The sequence below is a fragment of the Coregonus lavaretus genome (assembly GCF_964263955.1).
Source record: "Coregonus lavaretus genome assembly, chromosome: 8".
In the NCBI taxonomy this organism is placed as follows: domain Eukaryota; kingdom Metazoa; phylum Chordata; class Actinopteri; order Salmoniformes; family Salmonidae; genus Coregonus; species Coregonus lavaretus.
In genome coordinates this window covers 2,544,642-2,556,163 of record NC_139995.1, presented here as the reverse complement: position 1 = coordinate 2,556,163, position 11,522 = coordinate 2,544,642, and the positions used below count along the sequence as shown (strand labels likewise).

The 11,522-nt window shown below is 41.4% G+C and overlaps 1 protein-coding gene across 1 annotated transcript in view; it reads right to left on the bottom strand.

Moving 5' to 3' along the window:
• Nucleotides 1-880: 880 nt before the first annotated feature.
• Nucleotides 881-11,522, bottom strand: part of LOC311133714 (proteasome inhibitor PI31 subunit-like) — a 28,632-nt gene continuing 17,990 nt past the window's right edge. The window contains exons 5-7 of the mRNA XM_084167253.1: nucleotides 3,958-4,011; nucleotides 3,286-3,447; nucleotides 881-1,727 (exon numbers count right to left, since the gene is read on the bottom strand). Coding sequence (XP_084023379.1) covers nucleotides 1,676-1,727; nucleotides 3,286-3,447; nucleotides 3,958-4,011 — 268 coding nt within the window. The 3' untranslated portion in view covers nucleotides 881-1,675. The remainder of the gene's footprint in view (nucleotides 1,728-3,285; nucleotides 3,448-3,957; nucleotides 4,012-11,522) is intronic.

The window sequence follows — 11,522 nt, the reverse complement described above, 5'->3', positions numbered from 1 at the left end:
ACTGAGCTCCGGTGCATCCTGTTTCCATTGATCATCCTTGGAGTCCACCGGTGGTAAATTCAATTGACTGGACATGATTTGGAAAGGCACACACCTGTCTATATAAGGTCACACAGTTGACATTGCATGTCAAGAGCAAAAACCAAGCCATGAGGTCGAAGGAATTGTCCGTAGAGCTCTGAGACAGGATTATGTCGAGGCACAGATCTGGGGAAGGGTACCAAAAGATTTTTGCAGCATTGAAGGTACCCAAGAACACAGTGGCCTCCATCATTCTTAAATGGAAGAAGTTTGGAACCACCAAGACTCTTCTTAGAGCTGGCCGTGCTGCCATTTTAGAATAAGGCTGTAACGTAACAAAATGTGGGTGGAAAAGGTCAAGGGGTCTGAATACTTTCCGAAAGCACTGTATCTCTAACTTACACTGACAGATTTTTTATGGGGATTTTTGTATTATGCTAATTATATTATTACTCAGATCACATGGTATGAAAGTTCTAGAAAAAGAAGGGATGAAAAGGACCCTTTGGCATCTCATTTCACTGTGGGAAAAAACGCATCTGCTACATACATTAGTTCTGTGCTCTTGCGAAGGTCAGCTGTAATAGATGGCGCAAAGAATTTGATACTGTGACTGAAAATAGAGGGCAGGATTTCCTGGGCACACTGATTCCCGTTATTCAAATTAAGGAATTGACAGCTTCTAATGTAGCCTATTCATTCTACAGTGTTATGCATTTGAGTATTCTCTTTATATATATATATATATTTAAAAAAAGAATACTTAAATAGTAATAACAAAAACTGAAATGTAATAAATATTTTACAACATTTTGCAGGACTTACAAACCAGTCAAGTCTGGAAAAATGAAAAACTAAAAAGCATCCCATCATCTTTTAATAAGACGTAAGCAAAAGCATACTATTATGTTAAGTCGAGTAGCAGGCATAATAACTTTTATCATTCAATCATTAATTTCTAATGCTGTAGGTGTGTATACGAACGACTTGAAATTGACAGTTCTTTTTTCCCATTCTACTTTTGGGGAGACAAGTGGCAAAAGCCTGCCTTTGAAAGCAGCATTTGAAAATCAAAACAAATGTTAGCTGCTTGAACATTTCAGACTCTAGGATCTCCCAAATGTTGTTTAAAATTAGAACACCTCCAGATAAGTCCCCCCCAAAAATATGTGCAATGTAGCTTTATTCCTCACACTGAACAAATTAGTCTGTCAGTTTTATTAAAGGGATTCTCTAGTACTTTTGTATACTTTTTAGCCAGTAGTTCTGAAGGTAGCCCTCAACAGCCAAAAGTGCCCCCCCTGAAACGTGTGTACATCATGTGCATCTTGCTAGCGGTCACTGGTATGGCGAGGGGCTGAACTCAAATTGCTATGGGGCTGGCCCACATGGGGGAAAATGGCAAAGCACAGCTTCCACAAAAACAGTTGCTTCAAACTAGGAATTTCGTGGCTAATTGAGGTAAGACCGTAATTCTGCTCATAGATTATGCATGTATGAACTACACATTGACACTTCCAGGCAGCTCAAGCGGGAGGTTTGAAAAATTTGCCAAAGTTCCGGAGCATGTCTTTAAGTGTGTATTCCTCTTGCATTGCAGAGACAGGAAGTGGTCCAGGAAGTGTGAGGAGCGGAGCAGGAAGTGCCTTTTCTTCTACATGAACATGTCATCATAGCCTGGCGGCGGCATGTGATCTGGGTCTGGCCTTGAAACCAAAAGAGCATAATACATAATTCAGTCATACACCCATAAATAATACTCTTCGACAAATGCCCCATTCAAGACACAAACCTGCTGGGCAATTTCTGTGTAGGCCCACCACACCAGCCATTTCTTCACTTAGATGACAGCCTAGAAGGATTGACCTTAAACTTTAGTTACATAGAACTGACGGACATATTGCATCTCAAAAACCTATATCTCTGTGTGTTTACAATAGCCTTCCCTTTCTTACCCAAGTACGGACAAAAATCATCTCTTTTGCTAACTCAGGCACACTTGGATTGATTTGAACACCGAAATGTTATTTATTGTGCACTTATCCATGTCAAATAAATCCCATAATATAAAAGTGAGGTTACACGTTATAACAACATCTAGTAATAAATCACTTATAAGGCATTTATAAATATTCTGAACAAAAATAAAACGCAACATGCAACAATTAACAAAATAAATTCATTAGGCCCCAACCTAGGATTTCACATGACTGGGCAGGGGCGCAGCCATGGGTGGGCCTGGGAGGACATAGGCCCACCCACGGGGGAGTCAGGCCCAGCCAAATCAGAATCAGGCCCAGCCAAACCAGTTTTTTTTCCTCCCACAAAAAGGGCTTTATTACAGACATAAATACTCCTCAGTTTCATCAGCTGTCCAGATGACTGGTCTCAGATAATCCAACAGGTGAAGAAGCTGGATGTGGAGGTCCTGGGCTGGCGTGGTCATACGTGGTTTGCGGTTGTGAGGCCGGTTGGACGTACTGCCAAATTCTCTAAAACGACGTTGGAAGCGGCTTATGGTAGAAAAATTAACATTAAAATTCTCTGGCAACAGCTCTGGTGGACATTCCTGCAGTCTGCATGCCAATTGCACGCTTCTTCAAAACTTGAGACATCTGTGGCATTGTGTTATGTGACAAAACTGCACATCTTAGAGTGGCCTTTTATTATCCCTAGCACAAGGTGCACCTGTGTAATGATCATGCTGTTTAATCAGCTTCTTGATATGCCACACCTGTCAGGTGAATGGATTATCTTGGCAAAATGCTCAGTAACAGGGATGTAAACAAATGTGTGCAAAACATTTGAGAGGAATAAGCTTTTTGTGTGTATGGAACATTTCTGGTATCTTTTATTTCAGCTCATGAACCATGGGACCAACACTTTACATGTTGCGTTAATATTTTTGTTCATTGTAGTTTGCTCACTTTTTATTCATCATCACTCCTACATCTGTAAATGTTAGCTAGTAAGCTATAAATAGATGTATTATTTACACAACTTATCAATGACGCATTAATGATTAATATATATATATTAATATATAGTGTATAGTTCATACATGAATAACTAACATATACTGTAAATAATTAATACAATCAATAGTTCAAAATGTGTAAACTATATATTTATAGCTTATTAATATCTACAAATGTATGAATAATAATTCACAAATGGTGAGCAAACTACTTATGAATGCCTTCTAAATGGTAGACATTATTAATACCTAAAATAAAATTAACTCAACAAGAAAATAACACCTACCCAGGTCTGTGTCTTCCGACGGGCCCAAAGGGGTCAAAGCGGGCCCCTGGTGGCACAGCTCCCGGGGGCAGGACGCCAGGGAGCCCACCAGAGGGGTCGAACCCTGAGCGGGGGTAACCAGCCCTCAAAGGGTCCACGATCATCCCTCCTCCTCCACGACCACTGGAAGACAAACACAGAAACAGAGCAGTCATTGGTCTATTGCATTAGAAAGCATGCTCGGCTATTTGCTGTGTTAGTGGCTCAGGGAGTAATTCACTTTCCTAATATTTTAGGCTGATCTGCATTGTGCACCTAATTCAAGTCCCTTAATCCTAAATTAAAATAACATTGAAGCTGTCAACAATAAATTGTGAATAGTCCTTTAAATGAATACCATCTACATATTTAGAGGACTCAGTCGGAGTGGTTGGATTAATGTCTTTAGCGCCTAGTGCTTTAAATTCAAAGAAAATAATCGCTTTGCAGTCAAGAAGATGTCTTGAGGATCTCATTCAATTTGTCAATTTCTATTGCTTTTTGTAATGGATCGAGAGAAATGTACAGTACACAAACATTTTGGTAAAAAAAAGCACTGTTCAACGAACAGCCATTGTTATGAATGTTCAATGGTCCAAGGTCTGTTTCATTGTCTCTTGTTCTACGTTTGCTGAGTGCAGGAGAGAAACTCACCCAAAGGGATCCAGATCGGCTCCTCCTGCAGCGAAAGGAGCCATGGGGTCTGGCCTGAAAAACACAAGATACACACTAGTGGTGTCACGAAGCAAACTTCACTCTGTGGTCTTTTAAAAACTACTTTGGTAAAATATTGTGAGCTATAGCTTGCAAAATAAACAAATGTGAATCTGGGTGACAACATGAGGCAGTTTTTTTTCCAACATGAGGACGGTTTCTCTCAAGTGATTAAATCTGCATCATGTTTAGTTTCCTTGTATTGCGATACTGGTATCGTGACAACCCTAATGCACACGCACACAGTCAGACAGGCTGGGGGCAAATTAAAGACTGCACATAGTTTAGTTTTGCACCCATGCAATCTCACAGTTGATCCAACGTGGATAACTGGTTGGATGTACAATCAATTCACGTCAGCTGCCAACTAAATACAATATAAATGTACATTCAACATTGTGTGACGTTGTTCGTCCACAGGGGTCTTGATTGATAAACAAAATGTATGCATGCACTTGAATATAGCATCAACACTGTTCTGGTTAAATACACTTTTTTCAAAAATACTTTACATATTTCAGTTCAGTGGTTGAAAGCTATTCATTGTGTACTATTACCCTAGGCATTATTACCCTATGCCTTCACATTGTGGCAAGGCCCACAGCAGGACAGTGACTATCCCTTTTAGTGACGGAGAATTTTGCAACCCTAGAAGACGTTAATCTCTACAGGCGATATGAGATCATCCAGAGAAGAGCCCCCATTTGCACTGCGTTTTTGAACACCTGTAACTGCCTTTTCCTGCAATCAAAATATTTTTTTGCCTTATATAACAAATAAAGTAAAATAATAATACAAAGAAATGTTTACAAAGTTCCACAGCCAGTCCACAAGGTGGCGCAGCACAACCCTTACATTCTTGGGGTAGAACTCTGGATAAATGTACAGTGCCTTGAGAAAGTATTCATACCCCTTGACTTATTCCAAATGTTATTGTGTTACAGCCTGAATACAAAATGGTTTAAATTGATTTCTCACCCATCTACAAACAAAAGCAATTTTTGAAAATGTATTGAAAATAAAATACAGAAATCTAATTTACATAAGTATTCACACACCTGAGTCAATACTTTGTAGAAGCACCTTTGGCTGCGAATACAGCTTTGAGTGGTCTTGGGTATGTCTGGATCAAGCTTTGCACATCTGGATTTGAGGATTTTCTCAAACTCTGTTAAGTTAGATAGGGAGCGGCGTGAACAGCAATCTTCAAGTCTTTCCACAGATTTTCAATGGGATTCAAGACTGGGCTTTGGCTGGGCCACTCAAGGCCTTTGACATTCTAGTTTTGAAGCCAATCCCAATGACCACAGTGCTCTTGAAAACTTTCAACACTCAAGAAATTGCTTTACACCCTTCACCAGATATATGCCTCATCACAATTCTATCTATGGACAGTTCCTTGGACTTCATGGAATAGTTTCTGCTCTGACATGCACTGTGAACTATGGGACCTTACAATGCCTTCGGAAAGTATTCAGACCCCTTGATTTTTTCCACATTGCTACGTTACAGCCTTATTCTAAAATCGATTAAATAAACAAATTATCAAATACAGTGGGGAAAAAAAGTATTTAGTCAGCCACCAATTGTGCAAGTTCTCCCACTTAAAAAGATGAGAGAGGCCTGTAATTTTCATCATAGGTACACGTCAACTATGACAGACAAAATGAGAAAGAAAATTCCAGAAAATCACATTGTAGGATTTTTAATGAATTTATTTGCAAATTATGGTGGAAAATAAGTATTTGGTCACCTTCAAACAAGCAAGATTTCTGTCTCTCACAGACCTGTAACTTCTTCTTTAAGAGGCTCCTCTGTCCTCCACTCGTTACCTGTATTAATGGCACCTGTTTGAACTTGTTATCAGTATAAAAGACACCTGTCCACAACCTCAAACAGTCACACTCCAAACTCCACTATGGCCAAGACCAAAGAGCTGTCAAAGGACACCAGAAACAAAATTGTAGACCTGCACCAGGCTGGGAAGACTGAATCTGCAATAGGTAAGCAGCTTGGTTTGAATAAATCAACTGTGGGAGCAATTATTAGGAAATGGAAGACATACAAGACCACTGATAATCTCCCTCGATCTGGGGCTCCACGCAAGATCTCACACCGTGGGGTCAAAATGATCACAAGAACGGTGAGCAAAAATCCCAGAACCACACGGGGGGACCTAGTGAATGACCTGCAGAGAGTTGGGACCAAAGTAACAAAGCCTACCATCAGTAACACACTACGCCGCCAGGGACTCAAATCCTGCAGTGCAAGACGTGTCCCCCTGCTTAAGCCAGTACATGTCCAGGCCCGTCTGAGGTTTGCTAGAGTGCATTTGGATGATCCAGAAGAGGATTGGGAGAATGTCATATGGTCAGATGAAACCAAAATAGAACTTTTTGGTAAAAACTAAACTCGTCGTGTTGGGAGGACAAAGAATGCTGAGTTGCATCCAAAGAACACCATACCTACTGTGAAGCATGGGGGTGGAAACATCATGCTTTGGGGCTGTTTTTCTGCAAAGGGACCAGGACGACTGATCCGTGTAAAGGAAAGAATGAATGGGGCCATGTATCGTGACATTTTGAGTGAAAACCTCCTTCCATCAGCAAGGGTATTGAAGATGAAACGTGGCTGGGTCTTTCAGCATGACAATGATCCCAAACACACCGCCCGGGCAACGAAGGAGTGGCTTCGTAAGAAGCATTTCAAGGTCCTGGAGTGGCCTAGCCAGTCTCCAGATCTCAACCCCATAGAAAATCTTTGGAGGGAGTTGAAAGTCTATGTTGCCCAGCGACAGCCCCAAAACGTCACTGCTCTAGAGGAGATCTGCATGGAGGAATGGGCCAAAATACCAGCAACAGTGTGTGAAAACCTTGTGAAGACTTAGAGAAAACGTTTGACCTGTGTCATTGCCAACAAAGGGTATATAACAAAATATTGAGAAACTTTAGTTATTGACCAAATACTTATTTTCCACCATAATTTGCAAATAAATTCATTAGAAATCCTACAATGTGATTTTCTGGAATTATTTTTCTCATTTTGTCTGTCATAGTTGACGTGTACCTATGATGAAAATTACAGGCCTGTCTCATCTTTTTAAGTGGGAGAACTTGCACAATTGGTGGCTGACTAAATACTTTTTTTACCCCCACTGTACATACAATACCCCATGATGACAAAGCGAAAACAGGTTTAGAAGTATTTGCTAATTTATTAAAAATAAAAAACAAATACCTTATTTACATAAGTATTCAGATCCTTTGCTATGAGACTCGAAATTGAGCTCAGGTGCATCCTGTTTCCATTGATCATCCTTGAGATGTTTCTACAACTTGATTGGAGTCCACCTGTGGTAAATTCCATTGATTGGACATGATTTGGAAAGGCACACACCTGTTTATATAAGGTCTCACAGTTGACAGTGCATGTCAGAGCAAAAACCAAGCCATGAGGTCGAAGGAATTGTCCGTAGAGCTCCGAGACAGGATTGTGTCAAGGCACAGATCTGGGGAAGGGTACCAAAACGTTTCTGCAGCATTGTAGGTCCCCAAGAACACAGTGGCCTCCATCGTTCTTAAATGGAAGAAGATTAGGAAGAGTCTTCGTGGTTCCAGAGCTGGCAGCCCGGCCAAACTCAGCAATCAGGGGAGAAGGGCCTTGGTCAAGGAGGTGACCAAGAACCCGATGGTCACTCTGACAGAGCTCCAGAGTTCCTTTGTGGAAATGTGAAACCTTCCAGAAGGACAACCATCTCTGCAGCACTCCACCAAATCAGGCCTTTATGGTAGAGTTGCCAGACGGAAGCCACTCCTCAGTAAAAAGGCACATGATAGCATGCTTGGAGTTTGCCAAAGGCACCTAAACGACTCTCAGACCATGAGAAACAAGATTCTCTGGTCTGCTGAAACCAAGTTTGAACTCTTTGGCCTGAATGCCAAGCGTCACGTCTGGAGGAAACCTGGCACCATCCCTACGGTGAAGCATGGTGGAGGCAGCATCATGCTGTGGGGATGTGTTTCAGCGGCAGGGACTGGGAGACTATTCAGGATCAAGGGAAAGATTAAGTACAGAGAGATTCTTGTTGAAAACCTGCTCCAGAGCGCTCAGGAACTCAGACTGGGGTGAAGGTTCACCTTCCAACAGGACAACGACAGGACAAATACCCTAAGCACACAGCCAAGACAACGCAGGAGTGGCTTCGGGACAAGTCTCTGAATGTCCTTGAGTAGCCCAGCCAGAGCCTGGACGTGCAGTGACGCTACCCATCCAACCTGACAGAGCTTGAGAGGATCTGCAGAGAAGAATGGGAGAAACTCCCCAAATACAGGTGTGCCAAGCTTGTAGCGTCATACCCAAGAAGACTCGAGGCTGTAATCGCTGCCAAAGGTGCTTCAACAAAGTAATGAGTAAAGGAGCTGAATACTTCTGTAAATGTGTTCAGTAAATTTTTTTATACATTTTCATAAATAAAAAAAATAAAAAAACTCTGTTTTTGCTTAGTCATTATGGGGTATTGTGTGTAGATTGATAAGGGAAAAAACAACAATTTAATCAATTTTAGAATAAGGCTGTAACGTAACAAAATGTGGAAAAAGTGAAGGGGTCTGAATACTTTCCGAATGCACTGTTTATAGACAGGTGTGTTTCTTTCTAAATCATGTCAGAACAATTGAATTGGCCACAGGTGGACTCCAAATCAAGTTGTAGTGACATCTGAACGATGACCAAAGGAAATGCACCAGAGCTCAATTTGGAGTATCACAGCAAAGGGGTGTGAATACTTATGTAAACGAGATGCGTTTTCATTTTCAATACATCAAAGAATATATAACTTTGTCATTATGGGGTATTGTGTGTAGATGGGTGAGATAAAAAAAAAGATTTTATACATATTGAATTCAGGCTGTAACACAATGTGGAATAAGTCAAGGGGTGTGAATACTTTCTGAAGGCACTGTATCTATACATGAAAACAGTTTATGGATGTAGAAGTCATCATGGGTGCATCAACATTGGTTCAACTACCCCCCTGTGACTATGAGAAAGTTTGACACGCTGTGATATGCTCCCTGTCAATTTGCTATAAAAGTCCTTGTCCCCTCACCTCTTAAGGGAGGTACGACCCAAAGGGTCATGTAAACAGTAGCAACACTCTCCCCAGTGGTTTGCCCTGGCAACAGGCATTGAAATAAAACCAATAACCATTGTGTTCTACCAGAGTATTCATGCTGACCAACAATTCTACCTACAAGGAAAAGTCCCTAAATACTGAACAACCGTTGTCATTCTCAAGCTGTCGTTTATATTCGATTGACCTAATTCTGACAAATAGCGCCACAAGTACTTGTCCAAGGGTGTCATTGCTAATGATCTCAGTGATCACTGTCCTACTGCATGTATTAGAGATACCAAATAGATTAACACTTATCCTCCTATAATTATGAAGATATATTTTTCTTCATGATTTGTATTACTCTAACTTTTCCTCTATTAGGTGCATGCCTGACCCTGAATTACAGTGCCTTCAGAAAGTACTCATACCCCTTGACTTATTACACATTTTGTTACAGCCTGAATTCAAAATTGATTAATTCCTCACCCATCTTCACACAATACACCAAAATAACAAAGTGAAAACAGGTTTAGAACATTTGGCTAATTTTTATACAATACATGTTAGAATCACCTTTGGCAGCGATTATAGCTGTGAGTCTTTCTGGGTAAGTCGAAGAGCTTTGCACACCTGGATTGTACATTATTATTAGATTTTTTTTTTTAAAGCTCTGTCAAGTTAGTTGTTGATCATTGCTGGACAGCCATTTTCAAGTCATGCCATAGAATTTCAACCAACTGTGCTATTTTGTTAGTTTGTGTTGTTTGGAACTTATTTTGTACATAATGTTGCTGTTACCGTCTCTTATGACCGAAATTAGCTTCTGGACATCAGAACAGCGATTACTCACCTCGAACTGAACTAAGATGTTTTCTTTAACGAGTCCAATGCGAAGGATATACTTCTTTCTCGAGACAAGGCCCAAATCCCGGTCATTTGCGTGAAGAAATGACAAGAGAAAAAGGGGGCGGAGGTCGGGCTACCTTCTGAGAATTCGTAGGCGAGTGAGTAAACCTCCACTACCATCTGTTCAATTGGCCAACGTGCAATCATTGGAAAATAAAATGGACAATTTTAAGACTATCCTACTAACGGGACATAAAAAACTGTAATATATTATGTTTCCGAGTCGTGGCTGAACGACGACATAGATAATATAGAGCTGGCAGGGTTTTCAGTGCATCGGCAGGACAGTGAAGCTACGTCTGGTAAGATGAGGGGCGGGGGGTGTGTGTATTTGTCAATAACAGCTGGTGCACAATGTCTAATATTAAAGAAGTCTCAAGGTATTGCTAACCTCATGATTAGTTGTAGACCACACTATCTACCAAGATAGTTCCCATCTACATTATTCGTAGCCGTCTATTTATCACCACAAAAATTAAGACCACAAAAATTAAGACCACACTCAACGAGCGGTATAAGGCCATACGCAAACAAGAAAATGCTCACCCAGAAGCAGCGCTCCTAGTGGCCGGGGACTTTAATGCAGGCAAACTTAAATCCGTTTTACCTCATTTCTACCAGCATGTCACATGTGCAACCAGAGAAAAAAAAAAACTCTAGACCACCTTTTCTCCCCACACAGAGACGCATACAAAGCTCTCCCTCGCTCTCCATTTGGCAAATCTGACCATAATTATATCCTCCTGATTCCTGCTTACAAGCAAAAACTAAAGCAGGAAGTACCAGTGGCTCGCTCAATACGGAAGTGGTCAAATGACGCGGATGCTACGCTACAGAACTGTTTTGCTAGCACAGACTGGAATATGTTCCGGGATACATCAAATGGAATTGAGGAGTATACCACCTCAGTCACAGGCTTCATCAATAAGTGCATCGACAACGTTGTCCCCACAGTGACCGTACATACATATCCCAACCAGAAGCCATGGATTAAAGGCTAGAGCTGCCGCTTTCAAGGAGTGTGACACTAATCTGGACACATAAGAAATCCCGCTACGCCCTCAGACGAACCATCAAACAGGCAAAGCGTCAATACAGGATAAAGATTGAATCCTACTACACCGGCTCTGACGCTCGTCTGATGTGGCAGGGCTTAAACTATTACGGACTACAAAAGGGAAACCCAGCCGTGAGCTGCCCAGTGACGTGAGCCTACCAGACGAGCTAAATGCCTTCTTTGCTTGCTTCGAGGCAGGCAACACTGAAGCATGCATGAGAGCACCAGCTGTTCCGGACGACTGTGTGATCACGCTCTCGGTAGCCGATGTGAGCAAGACCGTATATACCGAAAGCATGTGCATACCAACTGGCCGGTGTCTTCAATGACATTTTCAACTTCTCCCTGATCGTGTCTGTAATACCTACATGTATCAAGCAGACCACCATAGTCCATGTGCCCAAGGAAGCGAAGGTAACCTGCCTA